Genomic DNA, 17282 nt, shown 5'->3' with positions numbered 1-17282 from the left:
TTGTTTTGTTTTTGTTTTTTTGAGACAGGATATCACTGTAACCCAAACTGACGTTAAATCACAACCCTCCTGCCTCAGCCTCCCAAGTGCTAGGATCACAGACATGCAGAATCATTCCTGCCAGTTCAAGTCTTTAACTGTGGAGGACCTTGGTCATTTAACTCTCAGCCACAAATGTACATATTATGTTACTTTAATGTTTGCTGGTCTAACAGATTTTTAATTTTAAGGATATATTTTTAATTATGTGTGTGTGATGGCAGTTGTAGAGGCCAGAGGACACCCGAGCTGGGTCCCTATAGGCTTACGTATACTGCTGCTCTTAATCCTAGGGCCATCTCTCTGACCCGTTTAAACTGTATGTTTCTATTGTCTTATGACCTTTATTTACTTACTTGTTTGTTTTGTCTTTTGAGACATGGTCTTACTGTGTAGCTTTGACTATGTAGCCCTAGCTTTGAACTCAGAGACTAGCCTGCTTCCACCTCCCAAGTACTGGGATTAAAGGCATGCACCACCATGCTCAGCCAAATTTATGAACTTTAAAAATCACTAAGAAGGTGCATAATATAATATTTCAGGAAGTCACTAACAGTAATTTCTTTCTAGGAACATAGGCCCCCCCCTTTGCATTTACCTTTTGAAATTTTGTACTATGTGTATTTATTACTTTTTAAATAAATTTGTTGATCAGTAACAGATTGAATACCCCTGCGGATCAGAGTTCCAAAAGTCTAAACTATGTTGTTTTATATTTTAAATTTTTAATTATTTTATTAAATATATAAGCATTTTTCTTGGGTGTATGTAACCTTTTTCTCACGTGTATACTGAAAGCCTGTGTAAATTTGTCCAAGTACTCATGGCATTTTGAATTATGAATAATGTGACTCAATCATAAGACTGTGAGCATGTTCTGTGGATAACATTGCAACTTCTGGATGTTTAAAACAATTATTGTTTTTTAAATTACAAATGTGAATAAAGAATGATTAACTACCTTTAGCACTTTTTTTTGTTTTATGTTTTATAATAACTGCTTATCTGAATCCAGAGGAAAAAAACCATAAAAATTATAACTCCCTTTTCTCTCCCATTGTTTGGACAAATAGAATCAAGCTATAGAAGTAACTGGGGATCAGCAGCCTACCTACTTGAGCTGGGTGGAAGGCCGGCATTTTAGTGATCAAAGTGAAAATGTGGCAGAAATTAATAGACAAGTTGGCCAGAAACTTGGACTCTCAAGTGGGGATCAGGTAAGTAGAAAGTGTGACTTCAGTCATTTCTTTATAATGTCACATCCTAAGGTTCAGCCATTTTGCAGGTGAGGTCATTTGTATGCTCCTGTAACCAGGCCAAGATATTCAAACTAACTATATGTTGTTAAGTCACTGTCTCGTCTGTAACATGCCTCCGGCTTGACTGTGTATTCTAGTTGCTAATTTTCCAGTCAATTTTTTTGTGAAATCATTTTTCCGTTTGAGTGTTCGGTTTCCTCCTTATCTTAGTTCTTGTCACAGTTTTATTATTTATCATGTGTATATATAATAAGTTCCCAGTGACTGAACTCAAGTGTCTGTCAAGCTTGAGGGCAGGGACCTTTACCCATGGAGCCATCTCCCTGGCTCCATTTTACATGCCCTCTTTTCTCTCCAGCTCTTCCCCCCCTTTTCTCCCTCCCTCCCTCTCCCTCCCTCCCTCTCTCCATCCGACTCTTTCCTTCCTTCCCTTTCCCCTTTCTTTCCTTTTTAAAGAACTCGTGTTGCCGAGGATGAACTCTGGACTCTCTGATCCTGGTTCAACCTCCCAAGTGCTGGGGTTACAGGCGTGTGCTAAGACACCTGGCTTATTATTTTTCTTACAGAACTTCTATCTTTCTATGAGCTTACTTGATTAAAAATATAATTTCACTCTGTCTTACCCATGATTGCATGTGTTTATTGTAGGCCACAGACCATAAGGATTTGTGTCCATTTTTTTTATATTATGTTCATCAGCTTATTAACTTTAAATAGTCAATTTAAATATTCACTCAAACTTTGATTGAAAGTAAAAATTTCCTTTTTCCCTTTACTGAAACTCAACTTTAGAATGGATGTTGCTGTTTGTTGAGATCCAACTAGACCTTTAGGATAAAAACAAAAGACTCATACATATTCCCCATAATTTTACTCCACAAAGTATGTCACATACCTTTCTATGTATAGTCATCAGTGGGTATAAGTTGGGGTTGCTCCCATGAGCACCCATGAATGCCAAGGTCTTTAGCTGTTCATATCCTTTTTATACAATGGCATGGTATTTGCAAAAACCTGCACGCATCTATCTGACTGTACTCTTTAAATCACGGTAGAGACTTATAATACCTAATTCAATGTCGGTTACATGTAACTAGTTATATTGTTTAGGGACAGTGCTAAGGAAAAGCTGTTTAATACAGATGTAGACTTTTTCTCCATTGTTTTCTCTCTACAGTGGGTTGCATATTATTACAGCAGCAGACGGCAGGCTGCCTAGCCCCCAGGGCCTAAGTGTCTTACTTTCTGCAGCTGCTTTTGTAATTTCTCAGAATTCTAAGTAGTTTGGGTATCTCTTTGTGAACTGCTTGGGACCAGGTGTGCTTCAGACCTGGGAGTATTTGCAGAACCTACCAATTGGGCAGTCCACATCCAAAATTCTAAATTGTGAATTGCTCTAAAATGTAAAACTCGTGCTCACAACACCTCAGACACCAGAGAATTTAAAATTCATGTTTCCAAGTTAGGGGTACCTCACCAATTAATAAGGAATAGAATGTCAAAGATGGGCTCATCGTGTCTGGAGTTGACATGCCACTGTAGGTCTCAGTAGATGAAGCCAGCTTTCTCTATTACCAGTTTCTTATAGCAGAACGTGAGGGTGCCATATCTTTTAAAACTTAATTTGACTCATGATGGTTTTATCTATGTGTGCTGTTGGTAATTAAAACAGGTCTTTTATGAGAAGTCCTTAAGTCTTGCAATAGGCTTTTGTGTACCCTATTTCCCCCCCAGAATTTTAGTTTTTTTAATGGAAGGAATGGGGGGTAGCATACGTGCATCATTGTCCAGAGGTTGACAACAGATGTTTTTCTTAATCTCTCTCCCACCTTTTTTTTTTTTTAAGATTTTTTTAAGATTTTTTTTTCCCAAGTGTGTGTTCAAGTGAGATATGTGCGTGTGAGTATAAATACTCACAAAAGCCAGAAGAAAACGTCAGGTCCCCGGGAGCTAGAGTTGCAAGGGATTGTGAGCACCTGATACGAGTGCCAGGGACTGAACCTCCTGTTGTCTGGAGGAGGGTACGTGTTTTTAGCTGCTGAGCCATCTCTCCAGCCTGCTCACCACAGTTATTGGAATAGGGTTTTTCACTGAACTAAAGCCTGATAATTTGCTGAACCTGGCTGGCCAGCGAGCCTCAAGGAACTTTCTCGTGCTGAGATTATAGGAGCCATTTCTTATGGCTTTACTATGTGACTGCTCTGAGTCCAAACTAAGGTCCTCACGCACACATGGCAAGCACAGACTGAGTTGTGTCCCCAGCCCTTAGAATCTTCCATTTTAACAGGAAGATGACCTTAGAAGTGACCAGTGCCTTGCACTGCCAACAGCTCTGGGCAGGATCAGCTTCCTAGGTGGATCCTGATGTCTTGATTAGAACTCTGAACAGTCCTCGTTTCTCATGGACATTTGCTTCTCAGTGACATTTGCCTGCTTTTCTGCAGACTCCTTTGAGTCCTACTACAAAGACCCCAAGGAACACAAAGGAGTCCCCATGCTAGCCTGGGGAGGACTTTTCCTCGTGGGTGGGAGGTGCTGTTTCCTCTTGCTCATCCTGTCCAAACAGTGTGACAGTCTATCAGGTGGTATGATCACTTGTGCCAGAATCCCAGCTACTCTGGAGGCTGAGGCAGGAGAATCTTAAGTTCAAGGCCAGCTTTAGCAGTGTACTCAAAAAGGAGGGAGAGGCTGAAGAGATGGTTCAGTGCTTCTAGAGAACCCACATTCAATGGCAGCTCACAACTGACTGTTGTGAGAGTATTCTTCTTTCTCACAGTATCCCTTATAGTTTTGAAAATGTGTTGTGCTCCGATGTTCCTTTGTTCTAAAGTTCACTGTGAAAGTTCTTAAAAACTTGATGTATTGAGTATATCAGGGCCTAGCTAAGATTATGTACTTAATATTTGTTATCTGAGACATGGGAGGAGAGAAAGAGAAAGGCAGAGAGAGAGAGAGAGAGAGAGAGAGAGAGAGAGAGAGAGAGAGAGAGACAGAGACAGAGACAGAGAGACAGAGACAGAGAGAGAGAGACAGTGAGACAGAATCTTACCTAAAGAAATAACTTACTTTTTAGAGATACAGGAAAATCTTATAGAGTAATATTTTGTTTCTGGTTTCTCCAGGTGTTTCTCAGGCCTTGTTCCCATGTGGTGTCTTGCCAACAGGTTGAGGTGGAGCCTCTCTCAGCAGACGACTGGGAGATTCTGGTAAAGGAAAACTAAGTGCTATCTTACTATACGGTTAAACAACCTCTAAGCATCAGTTGTTAGATTTCTCTGGGCTTCTCTAATGTATTCCGAGTTAGTTCATATTTTAAGGATGACTTACTAGAAATATAATGTATAACATGAGAACCACAGATGAGCTAACCATGGGATTTATTTATTTATTTCAGGTTTTCCAGATGGGTTTCTCTGTGTAGCCAGAACAGGCTGTCCTGGAACTTAATCTGTAGACCAGGCTGCCTCAAAATCAGAGAGCCCCCTGCCTCTGCCTCCCAAATGCTGGGATTAAAGGTGTGCACCACCACTACCAGGGGTGTGGGAATGTGGGGGAAATTAATTTTATATAAACTTTAGTGTCTCTTGAAATAGAAACAAAACAGTAATGGTTATCTGAGATGCTGCATTTGCCATATGTGTCCAATATCATCAGGCATACTTCTAATATAACAAGAAACTCTAAAATAAAAACAAGTGGAGATTCCATATCAGGTAAGGGAAGGTCTGAAGGCAGCAGGATCTGACCTTGCTCTCTTTGGTTCTAGGAGCTGCACGCCATTTCCCTTGAACAGCATCTTCTAGATCAGATTCGAATAGTTTTCCCTAAAGCCGTTGTTCCCATCTGGGTTGACCAGCAGACCTACATATTTATCCAGATTGGTAGGTGTCATTCCCTGCACTGAAGTGCCAAGTCTGACGCAGAGCTGAATGTGTACTAATGGGCTCTGTTTTCTACCCAGTTACTCTGATGCCAGCTGCCCCTTATGGAAGGCTAGAAACTAACACCGAACTCCTTATTCAACCAAAGACGCGCCAAGCCAAAGAGAACACATTTCCCAAAGGAGATACACATGGACAAGTTCACAGTTATGGGCGAGAACAGAAAGGAATGTCAAAAGAATTGCAAACTAATCAGCTTCCTATGAACACAGAGGGTGTCACCGAGTCTAATGGGAGAGACCCAAAAGCCCCAGGTGATTCAGTGAAGCCACGCTGGTGGACTATGCTAGGAAGCATGTTTTCCTTTGGGCCTGACAACAAACAAGAGTCAGGTTGGGGCTCGTTGGAACTCAGTGCTTTCAAAAACATGCAGTCACAGGCTGTCCCTCTAGACAGTATTTTCAGAGTATGCCAAGTTCAGCCTCCTAGTGTGTGTAACACCCCAGCTAACTCCGTGTTTCACACGCACTGCACTGTCCACGTATTTCCGTGGGATCAAGAATATTTTGATGTGGAGCCCAGCTTTACTGTGATCTATGGAAAACTAGTTAAGCTACATTCTCCAAAACAACAGCAAGACAAAAGTAAGCACGGTGTGCTGTTACCTGAAAAAGAGAAGCAACTGTCCGAGTCTCCAGATCATAAGCAGATCGGCTCAGACCGCAGTGAGGAAGCTGCCGAGGCCTGTGTGCTGAAGGTAGTCTGGAACGGACTCGAGGAGTTGAAGAATGCCACGGAGTTCACCAAAAGTCTAGAGCCTCTCCACCGTGGGAAAGTCTGGGTTAGTACAAGGGTTATAGTGTGGGGAGAAACCTGTGACTTGGCCTTTCCCCAAATTTTGAATTATAGTAACATATATAAATTGAAGATTCACACGAGGGGAGTTAATCTATAGTCTCCATGTGGAGGCAGTAGTGTCTCTAGTCCCTCTAATCTTTTCGTTCTTACTAATATCTGGGGAGATGAGATGCTTAGGAGCATTGTTGCTTTTGCAGAGGACCCAGGTCTGATTCCCAGCACTCACATGGTGGCTCACAACCATCTGTAACTCCAGTTCCAGGGGGTCCCATATCCTCTTCTGGCCTCCATTGGCACCAAGCCTGCTTGTGAAGAACAGACATACTTACAGGCAGAACACACATGCAAAATAAATCTAAGAAAACTGAATTTTGACCATCTTTACCGAGATGAAATTTGAAGTGTACAATTTAATGTGCGTACATGTTGTTTTTAGTATAATGTTCTGTGATCATTGCTATAATCTCAGTTTAGAATATTTTTATTAGTGTGGGTGTAAGATTTCCCCTTTACTGTTTGGATTGACCTGTACCCATGGCAGATTGTGATTGGGTTTAACTACTCTAGCTTTCTCAGTGGTTCTCAACTTACACACACAAACACAAAGATTTCTCAAATGGTTGCACTGTAGCTAGTCTTCATGTTTATGTCCTTCCCAAGCCAATATGTCAGAAATCCTTCCGACTAATAACTGTGTCAGGACACGAGACCTTTGGGGGGTGATTAGGTTATGAGGATGAACGGTCCAGTGCAACTGCCATCATTATGGGAGATGCCTCCTCCTCCGCCTCTGCCCAGTGAGGGTACAGCACCAGCCCTGCCGTGCCCTAATGGTAGACGTATGTCCCAGCTTAGAAACCAAGGATGAATTTCTGTTTTCTATAAGTTGCCAAGCACATGGTGTTTAGGTTAAAGTGCTCAGGCGGGCTAGAACAACTATGAATCACTATGATATGGTTGTGTGATGATGTCTGTAATTTCACTTGGACTTAGACAAAGCAATGTCACTATTTAGGCTATGAAATACTTTGAATGTATTTATATTCTTTTTAAATTGCAGATTCCAGATGACCTGAGAAAGAGACTAAATATAGAAATGCATGCGGTAGTCAGAATAACTCCACTGGAAACCACTCCTAAGATCCCAAGATGTCTGAAATTACAACCTAGAGAGAACTTAGTGAGTTCAAACCCATGTTGTATCAAGATTCTTTTATGGATGTTATGGACTTTCTCATTGTTCGGTAATAATAATGTAATTCTTTTGTGTCAGAAGTCACATGGCCTGGCATTCTCTAGTGAGCTCAGCTGCATTAATTGTGTTCCTAATGTTATACATTACATCCTCTGCTACCAAACCATTTCCTCCACTGCAAACACTTAGCCATTAGACAACGGCGCCCACTCCTTCCTCTCATCTCCTGACAACCTTCTCTATGTTCTGAGTTTATTTTTTATTCCAGATACTGTGTGGCAGTGGAGTCAAACGGTACTTTTCTCATGTATCTGATTTCCTTCATTTCACATGATGTTTTCAAGGCCCCTCTATATTGTGGCATCAGAAACTTCATTCTGTCGTCTAGTGGATAATACTTTATTATATCATTGTCTGTCCATCCAAACAGTGATGGACTTATGTGGCTTCTTGTTGGCGCTTGTGACTCATGCTGCAGGGAGCATCTGTTTGACTCTCTAGTTTCTATTCCTTTGGGTATATACCTAGAAGTGATATTAGGGATTTGTGGGCCAATAACTATGTTTAATTTTAGAAGCAAAGAAGCAGTCAGTGCAAATATGAATGTATCAGTGCAAATATGGGTATTTTGTCTTTTTTTTTTTTAATTGATATTTTGGAGGTAAGAATGGAGATCAGTTGGGAGAGTGTTTGTCTGGGTGTGATCCCCAGAAGCTGATCGGGAATGATGGTGCCTGTCTGTTAATAGTAGCACTTGGCAGGTGGAGGCAGGAGGATGAGAAATTCAGAGTCCTCTTCATCACCACAGAGTGCCTTTTCTTAGCCTCCGTTTGGTAGTGATCAGCTTCTAAACTGAGCTTAGCCAGCAAATGACTGTATGAAGAGAAAGAACAGAAGTAGATCTATCTGAGAAATGAAAGAGTGCATGTCTGATGTTCTGGGGAAAGTAGCCATCTGTACTTTCTGTGTGATGTGTGTGTGTGTGTGTGCATGTGGGCATGCAGGTGCATGTGCTCATGTGCACAGCATGTGGTGGCCATGGGACAGGCTTTGCTGTCATCCCTCAAATGCCATCCACTTTGTTTTCTGAATCATAACCTCTTATTGGCCTAGGCCTTGGGAAGTATGCTAGCTAGCCCAGGGCCCAGGATCCACCTGTCTCCTTACCCCAAGGCTGGGACTTCGGTTTAAAACCTTGAAGACTGAGCGCAGGTGCTCACCTTTGAAAACTATCATCCCAACCCTCTATTAATTTTTATTATTCTAGAAATGTTACTGAGTGTCAATTATTGTCAGATGAGTTCTTAAGACCTGAATTTTAAAAACTTTAAAAATTAGCAATGGTTTTCTTATATTTTTTTTAAAGCTTTGAACAATTAACACTCTACTCATTAAGCATATAGCTAGACTGTGGTCCACATTAAGAAAAGGGACAGTAACTTAAACATATATGGTATTTAATTTTCTCATGTACAGGGAAGGTTGAAGGTACTCATGGGTGGTTAACTTTGTTGTCAAGGACCTAGGCTCCTTAGCGTTTTCTCTCCTGTTATCCCTGACTGTGACTTGGCTCCTTTAGCTACAAAATGCTTGCAGTGCTTCTGATAGCCTGTCTGAATTCTGTGGGCCGGTAGCAAAAAACAAGGCTCACCTTCCTCACTGCGTTTCTTTACCTTTGACTGGGAAGAGAGGTTCTCTGTGGCTGCTGACTACAGGCCACTGGCCACAGCGAGGTCACATACAGTCCACTTTGTTTGGTATTTGTTTCACTGGGCAGACAGAAAGGATCACTTAGAACTTTTGCTGTTTATACAAATGGTTTCTCAGGCTGGTTTGACATCTGCAGCTATCCCAGCAGATCATGCATCAGCATGTAGAATCCCTGTGTTGTCTGTATTTGGTAAGGTTTTATATGTTGTTAGGAAGGCATGTTAAAATAGGTGTGTTAGGGCCAAGGTAGATATTAGGATTCTTGGTTTACTCTTCTGTGTTTTTCTCTGGCAGCCTAAAGACGTGAGTGAAGAAGATGTAAAAACTGGGTTCTCGTCTTGGCTACAGAAGTCGGCTACCACCATGCTTCCTTTGATCATATCAAAGGAAGAATGTATTAAGCTGGAAATTAAAGATGGTGGGTAAAAGTGTGATTTTGTTTTTCCTACTGAAATAGTTATAACATCTAAACATTTTTTAAAATTGTTTTTCCAATTTGTGTCACACGTGAACAGTGAGATGTAACAGTGTTCTCTGTGTTGAAGAATGTTTCTAATTTCAATAAGTTTCATATTTCAAGTCAAACTATTTCCTCTCAGTTTCAGTTCTAACTCTTCATTTGTTACTTTCTTCTTAATAGGGTTGAAAGAATTCTCTCTGAGTATAGTTCATGCTCAGGAAAAAGAAAAGGATCCAGGAAAAACTGTTTTTGTTTTGAGTCCCATTCTGCTGCAGAAGATCTCAGTACAAGTAATTATATACTGTTGATGTATAATGGACGGTGCTTGTTGTCTGACTGGCTAGTAGTCTGACTCTGGGAGCTGACATCCACAAGTAGATTAGAGAGCACATGGGAAGAGTAAGGGGTACCTTGATCTAAAATATTTACTCTATAATTTATCTCAGCAAATTACTGATTTATCCTACAAGTAAACATCAGTTAAGCATGATTATGTCTTGGATTTTCTGTTAATTGTGTGAACTGGTAAATGGGTCACTATTTGGGGCCAGTAAGATGGCTCAGTGGGTAAATGTGTTCGCCACACCAGCCTGGTGACTGGAGCTCTATTCCTGGAAGCCATGTTAAAGCTGGAAGGAGAGAGCCAACACCACCAAGGTTGTCCTCTGAGCTACCTCCACATTGAAGTGCACACACACACACACACACACACACACACACACACACTCCAGAGTTGTCCTCTGACCTCCACATTGAAATGCACACGCACACACACACCAAAATTTTCTTCTGACCTCCACGTGTGCACTGCAGCACCTGACCCACCTTCTTGTTGCAGTGCAAGCATGCAAAGAATTTGAATGTTTTTAGTTCATATTTTCACATGCCTTTTTGTTAGATTATTTTGACAGTTGTTAAAATTCTCTGCTCACACTGTTTTTCTTCCAGAGGTGTCTTAGTACTTATGCTTTTAGAATATTGTTTTCTACTTCTACTTCTGTGGTGGAATTGAAGCTGCGCCAATTGTTTAGAAGTTGAGTGGTTTGGACCTAGACACTGTTTCTTTATCTTTGAAACGTGATTGAAGGGATTCCCTTCAGAAACGGGGCAAAGTAAGAGCCGTGGGAAGAACAATTATGACACAGAGGAAAAAATACGCCTCTTAGTGTGTCATCAGACAGCTTAGGTCTTTCTGCTGTGAATATTCCATGCGTGAGCACCTGCTCATCAGGGGTCTCCGCCATGTTTTCAGTGCTCCACACCTCCTTTTCCTGTTAACAGAGTTGCTAATTCTTTTTTTCTGGGACTCAGGAAACAAACAAAAGACATAACCTTGACGTGTAAAACTGGCTTTTCCTTGCTGCTGTAGGTCCTTCTAGAGCCCGTGATAAGAGAAGAGGACAGTGAGGAAATTGACTTTCTTCTTCCCTCTTTAACGCTGAACTCTTTGGGGTAAGAGGTTGTAGTCAAATGAGCATTGTTTACAGACGGCGTTGGGTGCTCTCTGGAAGCTTCAGGTACAGGTGTGTTAAGTGTCCAGGAATGCCAAAGATGAGGAGATAGTTGTCAAGGATTACTTCCGTCCTCACATGTAGGTTTGAAGTTGACTTTGTCTCCTTAGGTAGGTGGTTTTATTAGAGATTCTCCTTTGAGAATTGATTTGTGAGATGAAAGCTATCTGAAATCACCAGATCATTGTACTTAACCAAAACAGTAGTGATTAAAACCAGTAAAAGCATCTTAATAGCTAAATCTAAAACACTGGTTGAGTGGTGAAAAATATTTCAAATTAAGTTATTCCTTCACTGTTTTATTGTAATAATTAGCATTTTTGGGTATATTTTTCATTTTTTTCTGAAAAATGAATCTGAAAAAGAAAGCCTTTTAGTTTCTTTATTATGTGTGACAGCCATAGAAACATTCACACGAGAGTTTCCATGCTTATGTTGGATGGGAGAGCATTTAACTTCTACTGTTTTGGTTAAAGAATTAAACCTTGAAGAGGTGCAACAGTGTGCTTTACTATGAAGTAAACTCTCTTTGGATTCCACTTTCAGGAGTTTTGCTCCCTTTCTGTTTTCATGAACAAAATCATGGTATAACTCAAGAAATAGCATAGATTCAAAATTTGTCTAAGACAGAGTGAAGCTAGGTTTTGAAGGGAAATTTCAGGGGAGCCGAGGTTTTGATTACCCTAGGAAGCCCTCCCTAAGCAGCTGTTTGTGGTAGTATTGATTACCAAACAGAAAGAGCCATGAGGACGGGAGCATTGAGGTATGCTAACAGACCCCACGAGCAACCATTAGAACATTCAGTGTTGCACAGTGTCTGAAGGCTGCACATCAGATATAGTCTTCCACCATTACCTAAGGAGAGGAAGCGTCTAATACTTCATCCCCACATCACCAACTAGCCCAGGAAGGAAGGCTTTGGCCTTTTATAGCTAGGCTTCATTTGCTGCGGTCTTTGTTGCATAAGAATGTCTGTGTTTTGCAGCGGAGTGAGTTCTTTAGGTATGTCTGCCATGGGGCACATCACGCACAGTCTCCTGGGACGCCCTTTGTCTCGGCAGCTGATGTCTCTCGTCGCAGGACTTAGGAATGGTGCTCTTTTGATCACTGGAGGAAAGGTATTCAGTTAAAATGTGCTTCTTCTCGCTAGCTAGTAGCATTTCATGCTCATCTCTTTTGATTTTGCTTATATAGTTTAAAGAACTTTTAAATATGTGTATGCCTGTTAGGTGTTAGGGAAGTAATCATGAATTCATATACCCTCTTGTCTTAGTTAGGGTTTTAGTGCCATGAAGACATACCCTGACCACAGCAACTCTAAGAAAAGAAACTATTTGACTGGGGCTGGCTACAGTTATTATCATCATAGGGAAGCACGGCAGCATGCAGGCAGACATGGTGCTGGAGAAGGAACTGAGAGTCCTACATCATGACCTGAAACCAGCAGAAGGAGACTGTGAGCCACACTGGGCATAGATTGAGCATAGGAGGCCTAAAGTCCCACCCCCTCAGTGACACACCTTCTCCAACAAGGCCACACCTCCTAATAGTGCCACTCTCTATGGACCAAGCATTCAAGCACATGAGTCTGTGGGGGCCATTCCTATTCACAACAGCACATGTCTCAATCCCTTTCCTGTGTCAGTGGATAAGATTATATGATTTTTAGTGCTTAGCCTACTGATGCGGTTGTTGATAGTGCTGTGTTTTTGTTTTGTTTTAAGATTACAAGCAGTTGTTGGTTTTTAAAGACTTGGTCCAGTTCTGCTATAATGCCAAATTTATGAGCATAAAGTTATTTTCTCTTATTTTCTCTTAGATTCCTGTTTCCTGACACTGGAGATGTGTCTTCTCTTTTTAACTTTGTTGTCTTGTTTGATATCCCTGACCTCTTAAAGAGGCTTACTGTCTTACTCTCCATCAATATCAATTCCGTGTTATTTCCTGTGCCCAAAGGCCAGCGTGTTGTCTTTGGAGAGATGCTTCATTGGTTAATGCTTTTGCAGAGTGCTTGAGTTGGGTTCCCAGCAGCCACATTGGGTGACTCACAACCACCTGTCGTTCTAGCTCCCAGATGATACCTGCTCTCTGCTAACGTCCATAGGATCTGTACACACGCAAACAAGCCTCGCACATAATCTTTAAAAACAAACAAAACCCCACGGTGTGGTTTTGGTTAGTTAAATGCTTTTACAATTAATTAAAGTTTCCTTATTTCCCTTCACTCCACTTAAATAACTTTTCTTGTTTCTAGTCTAGTTTCTTTTTCCTATTTTATGTAAATGTAGGAACTATTCTTTGTCATTCTTTAATGACAACATCATCGTGGTAAAATATTTATTCTTAAGTAGCCTTATCCCTCTGTCTACGAAAGCAGACTTTTGAAGTCTCTCCTAGAGTACCATAGACAGCAGCAGAACAGGGGACTGGGGTTACGTGTTGACTTTGTAATGTGCTTGTCATTATTTAAGTTTTGTTTCTCATCTGTGTTCATGGGATTAGCCTCTCTTAAGGAGAGCAAACATGCACAAAAAGTGCCTCACAAATGTGACTTACTCTCAGTTGGAAGAAAAGGCCATCTGCCAGGACAGATGATAATAATATGTCTGGTATACATACATACATACACACATACATACACATATATATATATATATGTATGTATATATACTATCATCTAATTCTATGTAATATCTCTCTATAATATCTAGTTCTATAAAAGATCATGATGATAGTGCATATTTGTTGAGTGCCTCCAAAGTTTAGATTTCTCATGTCAAATTTTGTTGGGTTTTGCTAGTAATCAGGACAATGTATTTGAACTGATACAGTGCTCTAGACTCCAGAGAAGTGACAGGAAGTGGCAATAGTCTGAAAGAAGAGACTGATAGCAAAGAACTATAGAAACCTGCCCAGTGTGTTGCCACAGGACACTGAAGAAATGTGAGCAAAAGTTGAAAGTGCTACCTTCTGATGTCAAAGTTCTACTTCCTTCTGAGCATACTGACAGCTCACTGGACACGCATTTGTTTAGATGTTCATGTTTACTTTCTAATGTCTAAAATCGGAAGGACCATCATATAAAACAGAGAAGTAACTTGTTAAACAGTTTAAGTAAAATCATGAAATTATAAAACTTCATTAATATTTTAAGTTTTTTTATACAGTTATAAAAATATGGAATTCTTAGAAGAATGAAAACACTTGATATAGGGTGGAGTTTTCAACTGAGGGCTTTCACCCTTTCTTACTAAATAAACTTGTTTTTAATTTTTACATATTTAAAATGAGAAAAAAACAAAGCTTGTATTTGATTAAAAAAAAAAAAAGCAAAGCTCATTGACTGTGAGCCAGTGTTGAGTCTTTTGTTCTTATATCAAAGTGGACAATCTGGGAGCTGAATTGTCTCTCAAGGGTAGTGCTTTGTGCCTGTAATCCCAGCCACTCCAAAGGCTGAGGCAGGAGGATCTTTAGTTCGTGGCCCATCTGGCCAACCTGATAAGGCTTAATCTGGGAAAACATGCCATATAATCATCTCTGTCACAGGAAAAAAGTGCCTGAAGGTTGTACTTGAAATTAATTGACAGCCACAGTAATGGTCATGTCATCAAGACAGGAGTAATTAAGAATATTTAGTATAATATAATAGGGAAATTAGTAATCTATTTTTCTCATTGAAATAATTAAGTTAAATAATAATTTTTTTTTTATTTCAAAAATTATTTCTATATTAATCATATCCTGTACCAACAAAGTATTATTTTAAAGGTTTTTGTTTAAATGCTATCAGTAGTATTAACTAGCAAGTGTAGAAATGAGTTTATCTTCTATCTGCACTATTTTGAACACAGGGTGCCTAAAAGAATAAGAGCCTTATTTTAGTAGCACAGAATCCCACCCTGCAACTGGATCGGTGTCTACTGTCAGTCGATGGGGCAGAATCTTGGTGGGTGCTGCAGTGACAGAAGCTACCTCTATAACTAAGTCTATTGAGTGTTCTGAGGAAGCGATTGTCTTCCAGGGAAGCGGGAAGTCAACGTTAGCTAAAGCCATCTGTAAGGAAGCGCGTGACGCTCTGGACGCTCATGTGGAGACAGTCGACTGCAAAGCTTTGCGAGGTAGGCATGAGTGCACACAAATCCCCTTCTGTAGTCAGGAGTGTCTTACTCCTAATGCTATTAACAGATACAGTTATGTAGTTTTAAACTTTTATTTCTGTCTTTTAGTTATTGAAAATCCTTAGGAATTTGGAAGCTGGGCTTGTGGCACAAGTCTTTAATCCCAGCACTTGCAAAGCAGAGGCAGGTAGATTTCTGTGAGTTTGAGGCCAGCCAGATATATAGAGAAAGTTTCAGGATGGCCAAGACTACACAGAGAGACCCAGTCTTGAAAAACTTTCAAAAGAAAATCCTTAGAAAGTTGAAGGATTTGTCTTCCTGATGTTTGTGATAAAAATCCCTAAAACTCTATTTGACAGTCTGATGGAACCCATTTTTTTTAAAAGTGAAAGTTCTGTAGAAACACCACATATACTGCTCCAAGTAGTTAGAGTATGCTGCATTTAATCTGTACTCCATCTTTGAATTGCTATAGGAAACTGGTCATACTCATGGGCTGGGTAAGTGGGTAGCTTTGGGTGGGTGGCAATAAGAATTACAGTTGACTTTTTAACACTTTTGTGTGTGTGTGTGTGTGTGTGTGTGTGTGTGTGAGGGGCATTGATATTTCAAGACAGGCTTTCTCTGTATAGCCCTAGCTGATCCAGAACTCACTCTGTAGACCAGGCTGGCCTCTAACTCATAGAAATCCACCTGCCTCTACCACTTGGGTGCTGGGATTCAAGGCATATGCCACCACTGCCTGGCCTACTTGTGTGTTTCTTAAAGTCTAGCATTTGTGTTATTATCTATTTAGTTAAAACACAAGGTTGGAACAGTTTAACTTTGAACAAGTAACTTGCTTCTGGGTTTTCACTAACACCCTGCTCCTAGCTAGTCTTTGTAGCTTATGTGTTTTCTGAGTGCATAATAAGAAAAGAAGAAATAACATTGTATATAGATGTATAGAATTCTTAAAGAATAAATTAAAAATACATTTTAAAGCAAGATAAAGATAGCTTTTGAAAGCCCATTATTTCATTTGCTACAAAGGAGGTTTAATCTTTTTTGAAGCCCCATGGTGAAAACTTTTGCACTAGATTACAGATCTGTAAACTTTCTGTCTTATGGAAATTAAAACTTTGTACCACACCTGGAGCAATCTTGAATCCAAATGTGTCATAGAAATCCAGGAACTTTAGGGTATCTAGGCAACTGCTAGGGTTTGATTCAGATCTGGTTCACAACTGTACGCTGTCTGAAACTGTGGCGTGTGGCTCTTGCATACAGACAAGAGTCGGAGTAGCTTATTCCTCTCCTTTGTGAGACAGTTTGGCATGTTGAGTCCTTGGAGATTTAGGAGTTGAATGTGTCCATGATAAGCAGGTTTTGAAAAATTGGTATATTAATAAAATGTGAGTTTAATTTCTACAGATAAATATTGAGTTCTTCAAGTGCTTTCAAGAGGAGCCTAAACTTTCCACCCTTGAAATAACACTGAACCCACATCTTTTGTGTCCAGGAAAAAGGCTTGAAAGCATACAGAAAGCCCTAGAGGTGGCTTTCTCAGAGGCGGCCTGGAGGCAGCCGTCTGTCATTCTCCTGGATGACCTGGACCTCATTGCTGGACTGCCAAGTGTCCCAGAACATGAGCACAGCCCCGAAGCAGTGCAGAGCCAGCGGCTTGCACATGGTAATGGTCCCCTACTGGGTTGGGAGCCTTTTCAGTTGTCAGTCACCATTTTCCGTTTTAGTGGCAAATAGAATTTTTACATTTTAGTTAGTTTTATTTATTTATTACTTGTCCATTTGTTGGGGTGGCACCCATAATGCCTGAGTGTACATATGGATGGAGGTCAGAGGACAATTTTCAGGAGTCTCTTCTCTCCTTCCACCATGTGGGTCCTGGAGATTGACCTAAGACTGCCAGGCTCGGTGGCACATGGCTTTACCAGCCGAGCCGTATCGCTGGCCCTACACCTTCCATTTTAAGGAATGAGGTGTATGCTTATTGTGTACTCCTTTGGGTGCCTGCTAACCTCCATCTCTGTATAAGAGCACGGACATCCCTGACTTTATGACCAGCCTTCTCGCTCCGCTTCACTTCTGGAAGCTGTTCTGTTACAGACTTCCTCTTGCTTCTGTTTCATTGGCAGGTACTTGTTGAATACTTCTTTGTATTCAGCCAAAGTCCAGGAGAGGAAAGGAAGCAGAGGGTGTGCCTTGCCAGTTCATGGGGGTAAATGGAGAGTGACAGACTCAGATACATTAC

At 40.7% G+C, this 17282-nt stretch overlaps 1 protein-coding gene across 2 annotated transcripts in view; it reads left to right on the top strand.

Moving 5' to 3' along the window:
- PEX1 (peroxisomal biogenesis factor 1) overlaps positions 1-17282 on the top strand; it is a 36878-nt gene that overhangs the window by 4501 nt on the left and 15095 nt on the right. For both annotated transcript variants that reach the window (XM_080936071.1, XM_080936070.1), the window contains exons 2-12: positions 1113-1256; positions 4421-4504; positions 5065-5179; positions 5260-6020; positions 7098-7217; positions 9237-9360; positions 9583-9692; positions 10772-10854; positions 11899-12031; positions 14935-15031; positions 16533-16703. In XM_080936071.1, the coding sequence (XP_080792197.1) occupies positions 1113-1256; positions 4421-4504; positions 5065-5179; positions 5260-6020; positions 7098-7217; positions 9237-9360; positions 9583-9692; positions 10772-10854; positions 11899-12031; positions 14935-15031; positions 16533-16703 (1942 nt within the window). The remainder of the gene's footprint in view (positions 1-1112; positions 1257-4420; positions 4505-5064; positions 5180-5259; positions 6021-7097; positions 7218-9236; positions 9361-9582; positions 9693-10771; positions 10855-11898; positions 12032-14934; positions 15032-16532; positions 16704-17282) is intronic.

Source organism: Micromys minutus (genome assembly GCF_963924665.1).
Source record: "Micromys minutus genome assembly, chromosome: 23".
Lineage (NCBI taxonomy): Eukaryota > Metazoa > Chordata > Mammalia > Rodentia > Muridae > Micromys > Micromys minutus.
Note: the sequence above shows the minus strand (reverse complement) of the source record. Positions and strands in the feature narration are given on the sequence as shown.